The sequence below is a fragment of the Amphiura filiformis genome, chromosome 6 (assembly GCF_039555335.1).
Source record: "Amphiura filiformis chromosome 6, Afil_fr2py, whole genome shotgun sequence".
In the NCBI taxonomy this organism is placed as follows: Eukaryota; Metazoa; Echinodermata; class Ophiuroidea; order Amphilepidida; family Amphiuridae; genus Amphiura; species Amphiura filiformis.
The window spans coordinates 58,935,663-58,954,756 of record NC_092633.1 but is presented as its reverse complement, the minus strand read 5'-3'; the positions used below and the strand labels follow the sequence as shown (position 1 = coordinate 58,954,756).

The 19,094-nt window shown below is 35.5% G+C and overlaps 1 protein-coding gene across 1 annotated transcript in view; it reads left to right on the top strand.

The window, feature by feature from the left end:
- Positions 1-764: 764 nt before the first annotated feature.
- LOC140154674 (uncharacterized) overlaps positions 765-19,094 on the top strand; it is a 44,555-nt gene continuing 26,225 nt past the window's right edge. The window contains exons 1-6 of the mRNA XM_072177240.1: positions 765-899; positions 1,891-1,941; positions 3,363-3,501; positions 17,130-17,199; positions 17,410-17,479; positions 18,115-18,206. Of these exons, the coding sequence (XP_072033341.1) occupies positions 3,384-3,501; positions 17,130-17,199; positions 17,410-17,479; positions 18,115-18,206 (350 nt within the window). The 5' untranslated portion in view covers positions 765-899; positions 1,891-1,941; positions 3,363-3,383. The remainder of the gene's footprint in view (positions 900-1,890; positions 1,942-3,362; positions 3,502-17,129; positions 17,200-17,409; positions 17,480-18,114; positions 18,207-19,094) is intronic.

Genomic DNA, 19,094 nt, shown 5'->3' with positions numbered 1-19,094 from the left:
TTGCGTGTGCACAGTGGCGTAACTAGGGTGGTAGCGCCCGGGGCAAGAAACAAAATTGGCACCCCTACCCCACTCCCCCAAGAATATCTTAGACGCGGGCAGTGGCGTAGCTCGTAGCTAGGGGTTGTGGCGCACAGGGCTGAGGATATGACCCCCCCAGTTCTTGAAACAATTGCGCGCGAAATGCACGCGAAAATTTTGACTTTCATCGCTTGAAGGGGTGCAGAATCGATGCTGAATTAGTCAATTTGGCGCCCCCTAAGGGTAGCGTCCGGGGTATGTTGCCCCCTGCCCCCCGGTAGTTATGCCACTGCGTGTGCAACTGTGTGTTAGTAACACAGAAGCGAATCCAACCATGCCAACGCACTCGTGATTGGTTAGCATTGTATCCAAGGTTTTGCGTTCGCGTTTTAGTTTGAAATACGCGATATAGGCCTACGATCGTGGTTACATCGAGTTCAGCTGTTTGAAAGTTGCGTTCATTCAATTGGAATTCCTACTATAGCGTAAGCATTGCTCCCAAATGCGTGCATGTCAATATGCCATTCACTTTTCCGCCTTATATAAACCGAACAAACTTTAGAAAGGCCTAACCCTAATTAGTATATGCTGCTGCATGGTTGCTTATGAGCACCAACTAACATTAATTACACAAGTCAATTGAAACCATCACTTTGAACTTATGATGAACAAATTTCTTAATGTTTTAGAATTTTAGGCTAATGTTATAATAACTAAATTGTCTTATAATTAAGCAGGTATGAACATGTCTTACCCACACTCTAGAAGAAGTATATGATGATGATGATATTAAATGGCAATCAAGAACATCACCTTGCGCATCACCATGGCTGACATCCACATCTGAGCTTGGTGAGAACCATCATCATGTGTTGAAGGTTAGAATAATTCCAGTTCATTATTGATTCCATTTTCCAGTTTTATCCACTGCATTTCAGTGCTCGAAATAAGCAATGGGCCATTTTGTGCCTTTATGGGTTAAAAATGTGTAGGACCTCATCAATTTTCCCGCTGACCCAAACTCGTATTGGTCCACATGTCAGTCTATAATATCGAATTTATTAATGTTATGAAAAACTTAATAAAAAAAAATATTTACTGATGCAAATAAAAATCCATCTACGGAAAGTCTTGTTATGCTCTCACAAACTTAGAAAAAAATCGGAAAAATCCAAAATTTTAGTCTAAAAATTGGCCAAGGTTACTCAATAGCACAGGAAGACCACCCATAGCATTGAGGTCACCCTATCTAAACTTCCTATCTACTGGCAGTAATGGTTACTACCAGTGCTAATATCAATGAATTGTTTAAAACAAATAAATAAATTCGGTATTTAGACTGCATGTGCAACAACCCCCGTCTTCGTAGTTCGTTTTACAAAATATGGCTCAGTAGTTCTAGGGTTAACTTACTACTTGTAGCAAAATGCAAGTACCTTTAAGCGGTGCAGTGGGGGTCTGCACTATAGATACAAGATCTAAACTGAAAGCAACCTGAGTTTCAGAACAGTTCGGGCATCCAGATGGCAGACAATACCTCTCGGTCAAGGGTGGAGTGGATGTGGTCAGTGCTTATAGGTTACACTTCTCACTATAATCAAATTAAGTAATTCTTGGCCAAACTGGAACACTGTGAATGCTAGTGGCTCCGCGATAAACATGCACACGCCAATATAGCACAGTACAGAAGAAAGTATACACACGCTTTACACTGCGTACACGTTTAGTACACTACATTGATGCAACACGCATGTTCCAGTTTGGCCAAGAAAATTTGATTATACCTATGAACTTCCATCACAGACTTGTACTATGTAGTTAAATACCGTACCTGGAAATTTAAGTTGTTGTTTTTTGTCTTACATGCAGGCTGGCAAATCAAGGGATGATGTACAAGAAATCCTTTGGAAAAGGAAAGAGGTAAATCTGCTGAGACATGATATGGAAGTTTTTTAAATGCATCATACAGAAAAATGCCAAAACTTGCATCTGCTATTAAAGAAGCACAGTTTGAGGATGAGGACAATTTGAAACTGTTGTCAACTAAAGAAGACCCTTAGCTAAAGGGTTCACAAAAAATAACTCCCCCCTAAAATTACAAAACATTTTTTCGCATAACTTGACATATATTTACGTGTATTTGAGAAATTTAAAACCTGTGAATAAAGGAATTGTTTTCTACCCTCCCAACGTTCTTTTCGTCTGAAAATCTTTTGTTTTGGCTAAAAATAATCACGTTTTCTAAAAATGATGCTTTCAGAAAAAGTTGCACTTTTCAACATCCTCATTTATGTCAAAATTAGCTTCAACAAATCATTATTTTGCACTACGTGATGGTTTCATGGGTGACTAAGAGTTCAGAGACAAAAGGGTGAAGGAAAAAAAAACAGCAATTAAATCAATCGTAACATTGATACCGAGAAAGTTTTGTACATTACAGGTATGGGATGTTGAAAAGCGCAACTTTTTTAAAGCATCATTTTGGAAAAATGTGATTATTTTTGACCAAAACAAAAAGATTTTGAGAAGGGATAACTTTGGTAGGGTAGCAAAAAAGATGCCTCTATTCACAGGTTTTTAAATTTCTCAAATCAACAAAATGAATGTTAAGTTATGCAAAGAAACTCCTAAATTGATTTTACCATTTTTTGAAACACCGGCTCAATAAAATCTTCTAGAAAAACCCAGTACATGTTAATTAGTCATTGTTTTATACTGCAAGATGATTGCATGGGTGACTGGGTAATCGTATACATAAAAATTAAAGAAAACAAAAACACCATTAAATAAATCAAAACATTGATATCGAGAATGTTTTTGTACATTAAATGTATAGGATGTGGAAAAGTGCAACTTTTTCTGAAAGCATCATTTTTGGAAAATGTGATTATTTTTGGCCAAAACAAAAAGATTTTTTAATGAAAGAACTTTGGGAGGGTGTGAAAATGATTGCTTTATTCACAGGTTTTTAGATTTTTCAAAACAACGAATTCTATGTCAAGTTATGCAAAGAAATGTCTTGTCATTTTAGGGGGGGAGTTATTTTTTGTGAACCCTTTATATTATTGGTGCCAAATACAACAATGTATCATGTTGTTTAGTATAAAAAAATCTGACGTGGCTGACCAGGCAACTTGACAATGTGGGTGTGTGTGTGTGTGGGGGGGGGGTGCACAGGCAATAATACCCTTTCCCCTTCCCCATGTAAAGATGTGTTATAAAAATCATCTTTTCACTATTTAGGACTATAGAGTTAAACCATGTTAGAAAAGAGAAGAATGCAGGGCCAAATTAATTTGTTTTACAATTACATATTTTTGTATCTAATGTTCTGTCTGTAGAAGCATAAACAGGACCAGACAATGACACAACATCATATTGAAGAACTACTGGAACAAAGACACCAACTTGAAGCAGCTCAAATGAAATTGCAACATGCTCAACAGACGGGAAGGTTACTGTCACCATACAAAGTCTTAGGTAATCTTTTGGGGTTTATTTTGGTTATTTTTTTTCCATTCCGTGTTGCATCATAACAATGTAATTATGGATGTTGAAAGATGTCAGGTGAAAGTGCAAGCAACACCCAACTTTACTAGCACCATGGAAGCAACACATAAAATGTGTTGCAAACGTCTAATATGTACATTTGCATTCTTATACCCCTGTTTACATTGGGTAAAAGTCATAATTGACTTTTTCTGTAATTTGAATTACGACCGCAGATTAATTCGTTTGTTGTCTGTTTACACAATATCAGCTGAATTTGATTCCAAATTCGTATTCAGGAAAATTGGATTCATTTGTTTAAACACAAATTCAACAAAGTGTTTGTTTACATTAGCGCAAAGTCGTAATTAATGACAACTTATTTGAATTCACTTCAAATGAATGATGATACAAGTCATCATTGGAATTACTACTTTTGAATTACAATTAATTATGACTCTACCTGTTTACACTTACGATACAAATTAAGTAGATTATGACTTCAGTGAATTCAATTACGACATTTGCCCATGTAAACAGGGTGTTAGAGATGTGTAAATGATGTGTAATTTCCTAAAGATCCAACAAGGTAAATGAGTTACATCGGGATTGTAGACAGAACAATGTAGGAAAAGTGCTCTTTATTCAGGATTTAGTGTTTAATTGGTTAAACGAGTATCATGTAACCAAAAATAGTTTTAACTATTTTGCAAAGCAGTCAAAAAGCTGATTGATGAGGGAATGGTGTATCTACTGAAGATAGCATGTTTATTACTATGCTATCTATTGAAGATAGCATGGTTATTAATATGCTATCTACTGAAGATGGTGTGGTTATTACTATGCTATCTACTGAAGATAGCATGCTTATACTATTTACAGAAGATAGCATGGTTATTATTCATACTATACCATCTACTGAAGATAGCATGGTTATTACTTTGCTATCTACTGAAGATAGCATGGTTATTACTATGCCATCTACTGAATATAGCATGGCTATAGTTATATACCTCATAGATTTCTGTCATCTGATTGGTTAAAAGTACGGTCATTGAATTAGCTATGCCCCTTTTTATGAATTACATCATAACTGAACTATTTCCCAGGCAACAGTTTGTTTGTTTTTACTATTGCCAGGGCAATAGTATACAAATATTGACTGCTATGAGGGGCCTGGTTAAAATCATAGACCCAAGGTGATCTAAAAAAATGACCATAGTCATGGTTTTGAGATCACCGCGGCCTATAATTTTAAAGGTGAACCTCATTGAAAATAAAGTTATATATCAATGGAAAGCTTATGATGCCAGGAAGCAGAAAAGAATATTTTTTATTTGCCTAACGCACCAGGATAGACATAATCTCCATGCAAAGATTGGATATTGGCACCCCCTAAATTACAAAACGAAATCGTTCAAATTGGGCGCTTTCGATGATGACGTCAGCACGGGGACACACAGTTACTTCCGGGTTTGATTGTAAACACAATGTCCATGCATTACTGTGGCATGCATCGGGCAAATGCACGAACTCAGTCATTGTCAACTTACTTTACATGAAAAATATCTTCAATAAAATAAGAATAAAATGAAGGAAACATCATGATCAAATCAAGAATGAAGTTCCTGAATAAAGTGTGTGGATTAAAAAATGGGAAAAGTGCTGGCCGGGGTGATTTGGGATAGGCCAAGCCATCCACGATATGCAGGGAATATTACAGTAAAGCACGAAGAGCGAAGATTCGCCGAAGAACCGGAATGAAAACAGATTGCAAAAAATAACTGCTAGTGCTACCAGTTCAGATCGTCACACCAAGTTGAGATGAACTTATCACAATGGGAAAATGAAGGAATAGAATAAGGTACATGTACAGGATTTTTAAATTATTTCTTAACTTTACAACCGGTCATGTACGATAGGCGAACTCGTAGATACATATACGGGGTGAACTCAGTGACTGACTATGACTGACTCTCAGTCGCCGAGTGTTCCGTATCCGCGACTGTACGTACTTGCAGACAAAATGACCGATTTGATATTCACATTCTGATATTTCCAACTTATTGCTACTTCATCAGTAAAATTTATTCCTGTAAATGTTCCAAATATAAGGGAACGATTGATCAAATCTGCTGAAACACGCCAAACTTGTGCTACCGGAGAGACGAGCGAGTCGCTGTGTTTGCCCACCTTGATCACATGCGGCTGCCTGTAATTTCTTCAGCAGTAATTTACGCATCGTGTTCGGTAATCCATAAAACATGAATGTTTCACTTTTTCAGTACACTGATTGTAGTATCATTAAAAGAATCGTGACACAAGTATTTTAATTTTATTCAGATTTCAGAATTCCATCAAATAACGGTCTACTAAGCCTAAATTATATTTATTTTATAATAAAGTATCTGTTTCTTTCAATCGTGATTGTGTGGAAAGAATGTACCGGAGAATGTATTACATAATGCGCTAAATATGAAAACCTTTATGGGCTGGATTTGATGAAATCGGCGGTTTTTTAATTAATTTTTGATTACTACAAGACGATAATTTTAAAAATCAGATATTTTTAAATGAATCAAGAATATTAATAGGGAATGTCACAAACAAGTTATTTAATTTGTTATTCGATCATGTTTATTCAGTCCATGACATGAACGGTATACGGTAGCAGCAATCATTTGCGCATGGAATTGATCCCAGCGCGAAATTCAAACTCAATTACCCAGTTATACCCAGCCAGTTATGACTGATTTTGTCAAAATTTTACGGAACATTTGTGTTGACAATAATTCTATTATTTCTAATATATATAGAAGGAATCAGCAACTTGAAGATTCTTCTCATTTCAAGCTTTATTGTTAAAATCAGACTTGCCGGGCAGCTTGCAAAGTACAGGAAGCAAGTCTTGTTTACATGTTTCCGAGTAGGATCACGTGACTACGAAACCTGAGCTTACGTCACGAGCATTCTCAAGGTCAAAGACAATTGATTTGGGTGCTTTTTGGGCGCCTTAAAAAAGACAAAAAAGTCATTCATTTTTTTTAATTTTTCAGCTTTATTGGCCATCAAAAAATCGGAAAAAATTATTTTTAATATCCTGATATCATAAGCTTTCCATTGATATATAACTTTATTTTCAATGAGGTTCACCTTTAACCATGCCCTGAATATAAAGCAGTCAAAATTTGTTTTATATGCCAAATGAAATGGATTTTTGTCATGTGATTGGTAGAAAGAATATTATGATGACAGGAATCTATATGTGGTTTTATAAACTATACTATCTACTGAAGATAGCATGATTATTACGATGCTATCTACTCGCTATCTACTGAAGATAACATGGTCATTATTATATATTATATACTTCATTAATATATTCTTGTTCATTGATTGGTTAAAAGTGGATCACATGACCAAAAATAGTTCTACCATCAGTACTTCTATCCGTAAATAGTACCTCTAAGCCGTAAATAGTATTTTCAATGTCCCGGATGAGACGTAAATAGTACCTCCAAGCCGTAAATAGTACTTTTGACCATGCTCTTCGGCGTGCGCGCATTCGATCTTGACGGAACAGTTCACGCACGCCGAAAGTGCCATAGCGTCACTTCTCGCTGCTGTAATTGGTTAGCCCGATTTTAGGCTATTCGATTTTTTGAAGGGTAGGTTGTGCTTAATTAGCCGTGCTGTTCACTCAGGATAGAAGCGGGAGAGTCAAAACGTCAAATAATTTCTTTTAACAAATCAATGAACAAAGAACATATTAATGAAGTATATAAAACAAATATATACTGCCTTTATTCGAAGTTCTGGTTAAAACTATGGTCCCTCGTTGAGATCAATTAATACTATTTTCCTTGGGCTGCGCCCTCAGGAAAATAGTACTATTGATCTCACCTCGGGCCCATAGTTTTAACCAGAACCTCTCATGGCAGTATATATTTGTATACTATCTACTGAAGATATCATGGTTATTAATATGCTATTTGCTGAAGATAGCATGTGTTTACTGTACTATCTACTGAAGATAGCATGATTATTATTATACTATCTACTGAAGATAGCATGGTTATCTGTACTATCTACTGAAGATAACATGGTCATTACTATATTCTATCTACTGAAGATAGCATGATTATTACTGTGCTATCTACTGAAGATAGCATATTTATTATTTCTATGCTATCTACTGAAGATAACATGGTCATTATTATGAACTAGCTACTGAAGATAATATGATTATTACTATGCTACCTAAGATAGCATGGTTAATACTCATGCTATCTACTGAAGATAGCATATTTATTACTGTGCTATCTACTGAATATAGCATGATTATTACTATACTATCTACTGAAGATAGCATATTTATTACTGTACTATCTGCTGAAGATAGCATGATTATTACTGTGCTATCTACTGAAGATAGCATGATTATTACTATACTATCTACTGAAGATAGCATATTTATTACTATGCTATCTACTGAAGATAGCGTGGTTAATACTATGCTATCTACTGAAGATAGCATATTTATTACTGTGCTATCTACTGAAGATAGCATGATTATTACTCTGCTATCTACTGAAGATAACATGGTTATTAATAAGCTATCTACTGAAGATAAGATGGTTATTACTACGCTATCTACTGCAGATGGGATGGTTATTACTATGCTATTTCCTGAAGATAGCATGTTATTACTGTGCTATCTACTGAAGATAGCATGATTATTACTATGCTATCTACTGAAGCGTGTTATTACTATGCTATTTCCTGAAGATAGCATGTTATTACTGTGCTATCTACTGAAGATAGCATGATTATTACTATACTATCTACTGAAGATAGCATGATTATTACGATGCTATCTACTCGCTATCTACTGAAGATAACATGGTCATTATTATATACTATCTACTGTAGATTGTATGTTTATTACTATGATACCTATCTACAGAAGATAGCATAGTTATTAATATGCTATTTACTGAAGATGGCATGTTTACTGCTTTGCTATCTACTAAAGATAGCATGATTATTATGGGCATGGTCATTATATACTATCTACTGAAGATATCATGTTTATTACTATAACCGGGCTTTATGAGGTCTGTTGATGTTGGTCTGGGGAACGAACTCAGGTAGAGACTTGATGTGATATACGATGAAAATACGAAGTTAATATTCCTTTTGCTTGAGTATGATATTTATTTGTGATCCTTCTTCTTCAACTTCCAAAACTTAACTAACAGCTACTAACTCTCAAAACACATTTCTTAACCCACATCACTTACATCCAACTTAACCATCCAATCATCATGTAGGAAACCATCACTTTCCTAGAACTCATCTCTATTGTTTTACCATGATACACTAACCTTGCTTGTACTATTAATCTTAAGAAGATGATGGGCGGTAGCTTCCTTTAAGAAATCATGCAAAACCACCTTATGAATGATATACAATGTTGTACTCGGAAAAGGATGAAAGTAACATTTGTTCTCTGGACGTCATCAGGGCGATGGCCTAGATTGTGGTTGTTCATAATCACTTAAAGAATTCCTTAATTACTAAAAGAATGTCATAATTATGCCAGGTAAGTCATGAGAACCAAAGTTGACTGACCATCGTGATTATTACTCATCAATCATCAAGGTTGCAAACATAGGAAAACATATACATTTCTAAACCATGTTAATTAACTATACAAAATAATTAGTAATCATTATCATAACCAATATATAAACAAAACAAAACAAAAGCAATAATAAACAGTTTCTTTGGCCTATGATATATGCCTCCGCTCCGGAAAAGAATGTCCACATTCCTTAGGATATTCATATGTTCAAGTTCGTTATAAAATAATGTCCATTGGCGTTGCCAAACTCTGAAGCACTGGTATCAGGAAGTATAGCATAACTTCTATTATGAATTGAAGAAAACACAATGTAATACAGAGAAAATTGATGACGTAGATTTGTGAAAGTTGTGATCTGATCATACCCTAGCAAGGTCAAACAATGGTTGACTTTGTTTGACCCTACTACTAGTACTATTAAATAAAGTGCTTTGCTGTACTTAAAGACATATACATTTGAGTAAACTACTTATAAAAATTTGTTTTGGTTAGTAACTTTGTTAATGGGTGAAGTCATCCTTTGACTTCACAAAAAGAATTACAATACTATACCACCTTATACAAATGATGTAATATGCCCAATTGAGCAGGACAGATTTACTATAATAATCATGTCATCTTTAGTCTACTTTACATACCAACATCCTTTTAACAATAGGTTGATAAAATTAGATACAACCTTGTCATCTTTAACATGTTAATGCTGGTCATTGCATAGCATTTAAAAGTAACAATCTGGCTGTTTGTTACTTTTTACTTATCTTAATACTAATTACGGCGTGTCCGTCCTCTGTCCGGCTACGCTATCGCGTTCAGCGTTCACGCTGTGCACTATCAGCGTGCTTTCATGGTAAGCTATCGCGGAGTATCAACGGGAGGGTGCGCGGAGTACAGTGCGAGCATCGGAAAAGCATTACAGTGTGACTAACAGGTGCATCTCATCGGACCAATACTATTTTCAAGACAGGATTAACATAAAAATCATCAGTTATGGTATAACCCGTTTGCGTTGAATTTCGGGGTATTTTGGGGTCCTCAATGTGGTAGCAGGGCAGGGTTTGAAAGAGGTGAACGATGGGTTTTCAGATTATGGGTACCAAGTAGGCGTCACAGCTACAAAACAGAGTTGATTAATCATTGAGCGGCGTATATCGTAGTAGTTTGAAAGGTTAGGACAAGTATTATGGGTAACGGGTGTTGGGTAATTATAGATAGGCCTATCACGAGAACCGCCCAACCCGAGAACCGCGAAATCTAGTATTTATATAATTCCTCAATGATCTAACTTACTGGTTTGGTTTTAAACACAAACTTCATGGGTTCACCACCTTTGATTGAACCATTTTAATATTTGACATCTTCAATATCGTGCTCATTAATACACAGTATAATATTTTCATTATAATTTTACATGTTCATCTGAATACTACACTTTCATATAAAATTTCTCATATGATTACTTGACTCGGCTCATTATAAAAAATCATAAACTTATGTATAACCTCGCTAATTATAATACAGAAAAACAACTTCTACTGGTTGTTTATAATTATTTACATAAAACAAGGACTGATTGAGTTTTCCACTATGGGTTGTTACTAGTATACAACCCATAAACATGCATAGATTACATCAACTAGTGAAAGCAAGCATAATGAAGCATGGGGAAATTTTCAAACAGAACTTGTGTATCAATATCAAGATTGATAAGAAAGAGAGAAGAAAACAAATCAACATTTAACTTCACATAGTTTGGACTAATCTATTTTTTCTTCTTTCTACTTTTCCTGACGTAATAGTCTCTGATTAATTCATCAGGTACATTTTCTCTGGGCTCCCAAGTACACTTGTTATAATTCTTCCATTTGATTTTAAAATGCAACTTCTGCCTAATTAAGGCAGTTTTAACTATCTTTTCTACTATGTACCAATCTGACCCATTTTCCTTAACTTCATCTTCCTTACTTTGGCCTAAGTCTGGTGTATCAGGATCAGTTTCTGATTTCCTATGGGGAGGGGGAGGGGGAGGTGTCAACGTTTGGTTTGGTTTTCCAACCAAGGTAGGTAGTGGCATATGTACATTGTCTGTGGCTTTGTCCCCTAAACTTGTATCTGTATCGGACTTTTGGTTTCGGATGCTTTGGTTAAGGGACTGGTCCAATGCAGGATTCATTGGTATAGGCATTTCTTCTGGGCTATAGCTTTGTTCATCATCAAGATTGGTAGGTTCTTGAATGGGTCTATCTTGGGGATCAAAATATGCTTTCAACCTGTTTGCATGGACTACTGAGTTCACAAGTTTGTTTGTCATGCAATTTCTTAGTTTGTACGTGAAATTGTCATGGGCATCACAGATATAATAGGGACCTAACCATTTTTTACAAAGTTTGGGAGATAATCCTACTGGAGTTTGTTGACAATACAACCAAACACGTTGACCAATTTTGAAAGTGGGCAATTTGGAGCGTTTGTCATACTGTTGCTTGTATTTGGACTTGGCCTTAGCGATGTTATCTCGTACGATAGATTTTGTTAAACCATGTTAATTAACTATACAAAATAATTAGTAATCATTATCATAACCAATATATAAACAAAACAAAACAAAAGCAATAATAAACAGTTTCTTTGGCCTATGATATTACTATGCTATCTATCTAGGTGGTTATATTAATAATAATATCTTATTACTGTGCTATCTACTGAAGATAGCATGATTATTACTATGCTCTAAGGGTGTTATCGATAGAGATTTTGTGTATCGCCATGTCGGAAGAAAATACTTCCGACAATCGACATGTATCGACAGTCAACAACCTGACAGCGTGGGAAATATCTTTACTTGCCCATTGCACCAACCTCCAATTAAGCTTACCTAATATTCATCAAAACGAATGCTCTACAAAGATCGTGTGTGTGGCATTACTGCTCTACCCCACGTGATCTACACAATAGTGAACATTATGTCATGATATTCCAAAGCTGTAATTGGTTGGAAGGTGCCCATGTCACTGACATGATATTTACATAAATGTGTTTGTCCATTTATTACGGTAAATTCACATCACTGTGATGACATATCTTGTGCATGTCATGTAATTTGTGAATTGATTCAATTCAATTCTATGCTCCTGGTTGTGGGGGTATGTCTTGGTGTATAATTTTTGTTGACCATGTGAACTTAAGGTCAACAAACTTAATCATGTGTGGTGTCACAAGTTGGCCCCTGGATGAGTGCCTGCCCCCCCCCCAACTCAACACAAAAGTTGGCAACCATGAGAGTTACCAAAAAGCGCAGAAAAGGGGTAACTTTTTTACCAGTAGCAAGGACCGCAAAATTGGCAAAATAGGGGGTATTTAAGTTGGACTGTCCGCGAGATTTGACTGTGAAATCAGCAAAATAGGGGTATTTAATTTGCACTGTCCGCGAAATTTGGATAAAAGGGGTACTTGAGAAAATCTAGTAATTTTTTGGCAATAGGCCTATTTAGTGTTTGAAATTCTAGTCATTTAAAATGGGTGTTGGAAATTGTAGTCATTGAAAACCACAAAAAAGGGGTTGTTTTTGGCCCAATTTTGTCCTCGATTTTGTATGAAAAAGGGGGTAAATTTGATGAAAAACCATTGCAAAAGGGGTGTTTGAAAGATTTGGTAACTCTCATGGTTGCCAACTTTTGTGTTGAGTTGGGGGGCCGGGGATGAGTGCACGAGTGGCTAAACTCTCTATGCCGGGGGTGTGGCCTAGTAATTTTCCGTACAAAAAATTGCTTTCTTGCATGAATGGTAGTTTCCTACTCCTAGTTTGTTTTGGTCTTGTGGTATTTATATTTCAAGTGTTTAAGGGGTGGTGCAATAATTATGTGTATCCCGGGGTGGTGAATTATAGGGGGGCAAAGATTTTTGGCAGGCCAAAAGGGGGGGCAAGCATTTTTGGCAGGTCAAAGGGGGTCAAGCGATTTTTGGCAGGTCGAAAGGGGGCAAGCAATTTTTGGCACAGATAGTTTGGGTACCATTTTATATTACGCCCTAAAAAGGCGTAGGAAAACGTCCAATGCAAAATTTCATGCTCGCTGCGCTCGCATTATATGATAAGACAATTTAAGGTTTTAAATTTGGGTTCCCCAAAATCTTGCATGTGTAAGGGGGGGCAAAAGATTTTTGGCACGTCAAAAGGGGGGCAAAGGTTTTTGGCACGTCGAAAGGGGAGGGGCAAAGATTTTTGGCACGGCCAAAGGGGGGCAAGCGATTTTTGGCAGACCATTTTGAGAATTCACCACCCGTCCCGGGGTACACATAATTATTGCACCACCCCTAAGCTATCAGCGGCTAGTGGCTTTTGATGTTGGGAGACAGTACATCGTTCATGTCGTTTGTGTATCGATACTACCATTGAGTGTACCGACATGTCAGAAGTCTGTGAATTTTCCGACTATCGATACTTTCGACAGTCGATAACCGGCCTACTATGCTCTCTACTGAAGATAGCATGGTTATTAATGAACTATCTACTGAAGATAAGATGGTTATTACTATGCTATCTACTGAAGATAGGATGGTTATTACTATGCTATTTGCTGAAGATAGCATGATTATTACTGTGCTATCTACTGAAGATAGCATGGTTATAACTACTATCTACTGAAGATAACATCCCAGCAAACACAAAAACGTTTTAAAAACGTTTTAAATAAGTTATATTTTGGCTTTTGGTTTACGTAAAAACGTTTTAATAACAGTAAAATGTCGGGTTATAAAAGGTCATGATAACGTTTTAAAAGCGTTTTGTATGAAAAACACACTACAACAATATTTTTAAATGTTTTCAAAAATGTTATTGTAAACTATTTTTGCAAACAATTTTGCCAAATATTGTGTCAATACTTAAATAACATTATGTTAAAATATTTGAACCCAGCAAAACGTTATTGAAAATATTTTGGGCAAACATTTTTCGCAAAATAATTTTTTTCTACTCCAAAATAACATTTTGTTTAGAATGTTTTGTATCAAGTTTTCAAGAATGTTTTTGGAATGTTATTAAAACGTTTTTATACCCTTTATATAACCCGACATTTAAAAGTTTTCTGTAAAACATTTTTGTTTGCTGAGCAGTAGATTATCAAAAATGTTTTTAAGGTTATGAAAACGTTTTATACTCTTTAAAACCCTTTATATAACCCGACATTTAAACGTTTTCTGACAACCTTTTATAACCTTTTGCGAATGATGTCGAAAACGTTTTGTGTTTGCTGGGATGATCATTATATAGTATCTACTGTAGATGTTTATTAATGTAGCATGTTTATTACTATGCTATCTACCTACTGAATATAGCATAGTTATTAATATGCTATCTACCCAACAAACACAAAACGTTTTCGACATCATTCGTAAAAGGTTATAAAAGTTTGTCAGAAAACGTTTAAATGTCAGGTTATATAAAGGGTATATTAAGAGTATAAAACGTTTTCATAACCTTAAAAAACATTTTTTGATAATCTACTGCTCAGCAAACAAAAATGTTATACAGAAAACGTTTAAATGTCGGGTTATATAAAGGGTATAAAAACGTTTTTTAAAACGTTTTTAAATAACGTATTAAAAAACGTATTAAAATAACATTCCAAAAATATTCTTGAACACTTGATACAAAACATTCTAAACAGAATGTTATTTTGGGGTTGAAAAAATATTTTCAATTCAATTCAATTCTATGCTCCTGGTTGTGGGGGTATGTCTTGGTGTATAATTTTTGTTGACCGTGTGAACTTAAGGTCAACAAACTTAATCATGTGTGGTGTCACAAGTTGGCCCCTGGATGAGTGCCTGGCCCCCCCCCCCCAACTCAACACAAAAGTTGGCAACCATGAGAGTTACCAAAAAGCGCGGAAAAGGGGTAACTTTTTTACCAGTAGCAAGGACCGCAAAATTGGCAAAATAGGGGGTATTTAAGTTGGACTGTCCGCGAGATTTGACTGTGAAATCAGCAAAATAGGGGTATTTAATTTGCACTGTCCGCGAAATTTGGATAAAAGGGGTACTTGAATGTTATTTTGGGGTTGAAAAAATATTTTGCGAAAAATGTTTCCCCAAAATATTTGCAATAACGTTTTAAAAACGTTTTCATGACCTTTATATAACCCGACATTTAAATGTTATAAAAAGGTTTTGAAAAAACATTTTAAGAACATTTTTGTGTTTGCTGGGTTCAAATATTTTAACATAATGTTATTTAAGTATTGACAAAATATTTGGCAAAAATGTTTGCAAAAATAGTTTAAAACTAGAGTCAACAGACGCTGAATACAAGCCGCAATTTGACCCCTATAACTTGACCCCTGGTTTACGGATGGGGTCAACTGCTCTTGCATTGTGCTTAGGATGTCATAAGAAATATTCCTGGTCAATTTCAGCTTAATCGAACTTATACATGGATTTTGATTTTTAGAATTTTGATTGACCTTTTGACCCCCTTTAATGACCTTTGACCTCAATGAAAAAAAACCTTATGTACACAGACAAAATGCATTGTTCCAATTTTATTTAAAAAATTCTAACATGTTCAGTTCTTGAGATAAAAATTCTTGAAGTTATTCAGCTAAAAACAGGAAGTGACCCTTAATGACCTTTGACCCCCAAAATAAAAATACCATGCATACATCAGGGAACACTGATTCATGTATGATGGTTATATTATTCTGGTCTGTTTACATTTTGAGATAAAAAATTTTGAACATTTTTGATAATTTTGGTTTTTGACCGGAAGTAACCCCTTAATGACCTTTGACCCCAACACCGTAGGTATCCTAAAGACCCTAGCTAGTAGCGATGCATGTGTGCTAATGGCGATTCTCTGCTATGTAATTTGTAAAGACAGTGATTTTTTGAATATTTTTTACACATTTTTCAGACTTTTACCGGAAATGACCCCTTAATGACCTTTGACCTCAATCTTTTTTAGGAAGTTTTAAGCACTGACACATGTTGATTCATATGCATGAGTCACATGATCATTGCAAGTAATTTGTGGAAGGAGTAGCATTTTTTGTGAAATCAATATTTTTGGCCATAAGGTCAAGGTCAAAGGTCACAGTCAGGTCAAAGTCAAATGTAAGATTTGGCCTAGTCCAGTGGTCATTTGGCTCAAGTATGGTTGAAATCTGTCAAAGCATACCAGAGCTAGGAGGCGAAACGTGGCAAGTCACGCAAAATGTCACGAGTTGCCAGAAAGAAGAATTGGAAGAAGACAGTACAAGCCGACGTTTGACGTCGGCTTGTAATAACATTTTTGAAAACATTAAAAAAATATTGTTGTAGTGTGTTTTCATACAAAACGTTTTAAAACGTTATCATGACCTTTATATAACCCGACATTTTAATGTTATTAAAACGTTTTTTACCTAAACCAAAAGCCAAAATATAACTTATCTAAAACGTTTTTAAAACGTTTTTGTGTTTGCTGGGTACTGAGGATAGCATGGTTATTACTATACTATCTACTGAAGATAACATGTTCACTGCTTTGCTATCTACTGAAGATAGCATGTTTATTACTATGCTAGCTATCTACTGAAGTTAGCATAGTTATTAATATGCTATCTACTGAATATAGCATGGTTATTACTATACTATCTACTGAAGATAGCATGTTTACTACTTTGCTATCTACTGAAGATAGCATGATTATTGCTATGGTATCTACTGAAGATATCATTGTTTTACTATGGTATCTACTGAAGATAGCATGGTAATTACTGCAGTAAGCAATTGTGTGAAATAATTATTATCAACTGACAATCAATGAGCTGTTTGAATTGTGAAATTAAATGCATCCATCTGCACTAGGAACTTGCTTCTCTGGTGCTAGCTATCTATCTATAAAGCTGGCTGGCCAGCTAGCTAGCTATTTGCTATGCTGTGAGCAAGTATATGTGTTATCTAGTAAATATGGTGATTATTTATTGTGTTACAGGGGCTATAGAATCAAAGCACAAATATGAAGATAAACATCAGCAACTGGTGGAAGATGTGCAAAGAATGAAGTAAGTGTACATTTTATAATATTTGCCAGAAAATCTAGGAAAGTGAAAGACCTTATAGTTGGAATAACAGGACTTAAAATATATAGAAATAGTTATTTATTGAAAGCTACTGACTTCATAATGGCATACCTTGTAATGGAATGAGTTAACGTTTTGCATGTGGTTGTTTGGTTTTACCATCAGTGCAATTTATTTCTCTTGATCTTGCAGGTTTCTGGGAAAAGATGAAACAGAAGTCTCCCAATCTTGCACTTCAAAGAATTTGGGTATCAATATTTTGGTAGGTAACATATCTTCCACAAGATGATAGTCCAGGCAAAGTACCCCTGTGGAATATTTTCAGGGCATCAATCCATCATATATGCATAAAAAGTAGGTGGGGGGGGGGGCACATATGTTTTCATATTGGTCAGTGCTGTGTGTAATATGTTGCACTTGTGTGACACAAGGCAGTGTCTGCGGGGAGAAAAGTGAAAAGTAGGGGGAGGGGCATGTCCTCTTGTCCTCCCGGGATTGATCCCCATGCCTGTATTAGATTCTCCTCTTGCACCACATAGAATGTGTTTTGTGCAATGTAGGTTATAATAAGTAAAAATGGTAAGAATAAAAATGGTTTTGTTGAGCTTTAGATTAAATGGATAATAACCATCTTTGATAATCTCTCTTTCAGGATTGTAGCTACCCAAATTTTAGTGCTGGCTAAAATTAAGAGACAATTGAATCAGAATGCCAATTACTTGACAGTAATGGCATTTGACAGCTGTTTTGAGGACATTTGTCATTTTAGTGCTGGTCGGCAAGACCCATAATTCCCTTGCGTGCCGGTCGGACAGGTTGAGAACTGGTTACTGGCAGTCTGCCGACCAGCGCCGACCACCGTGGCTACAACCCTGCTCTCTTTACTTTCTCATTTAGGTTAGGGGGTTGTTGGATGAAATTATAGAGAGTGCTGTGATAAAAGCCCAAGATGGTGTGTGCTTAAAAAACACAAAATCACAAGCTGAAAGGTATGGTGATAATTACACATGGACAGGTGCTTATGTATCAAAATATTGCTAATGATAAAAATAACCTTAGTGCATGTAGGGAGGAGTACATCTAAATTATGACTCTTAGGCATATTCTTAACAAGATACAAGATACAAGATACAAGATATTTTATTTTCCCATAATTCACATGAAATCACACAAAAAACAAAGGCAATATCAAACAAACGAATTATGGAGGGATGACCAGAAGGCCAGTAAGGCCAGAGGAAGTCACCCCCCTTAACAAAGAAATGTTACCATCAAAAGAAGTAAAAACAAAACAAAGCATAACAAACAAACGAGAAACACAATGCTCAAGAATTAATCATATTTTGAGATCAAGTCACGTTTATATATCTTACGGAAATGTTTCAATGAATTTGCCGCTTTTATTGAATTTGGCAAAGAAATCCATAATATTGGACCAGCAGTACGAATGGCATGGTCAGTAAATGTTTTGTTGTTCTTCATTAATTTGAATTTATCTGCGTTTCTCGTTTGGTAATTATGAATATTGGAACGTAGTGTAAAGAAGCCATCAAATACGCCCGGTAATTCATTATTACTGTACTTGTACATAAATACCCCCAATTCAAGTTTGTAGGTGTCTGCAAGAGTTAAAATATTGTATTTGGCAAATAAGGGAGCAGTGTGGCTTCTATAATGACTATTTGCTATTGTCCTCACAGCTCATTTCTGTAATTTCATAATTTTATCCAAGTATGTTTTACACGTATCACCTCAAATCAATATTCCGTAATTTAAATAAGGTAAAACAAGAGTACAATATAGAGAATACAGGATACGATCAGGTACATAAAATTTAAGTTCGCGAGATGGTTTTTGCTATACAGTTTATATGGTAT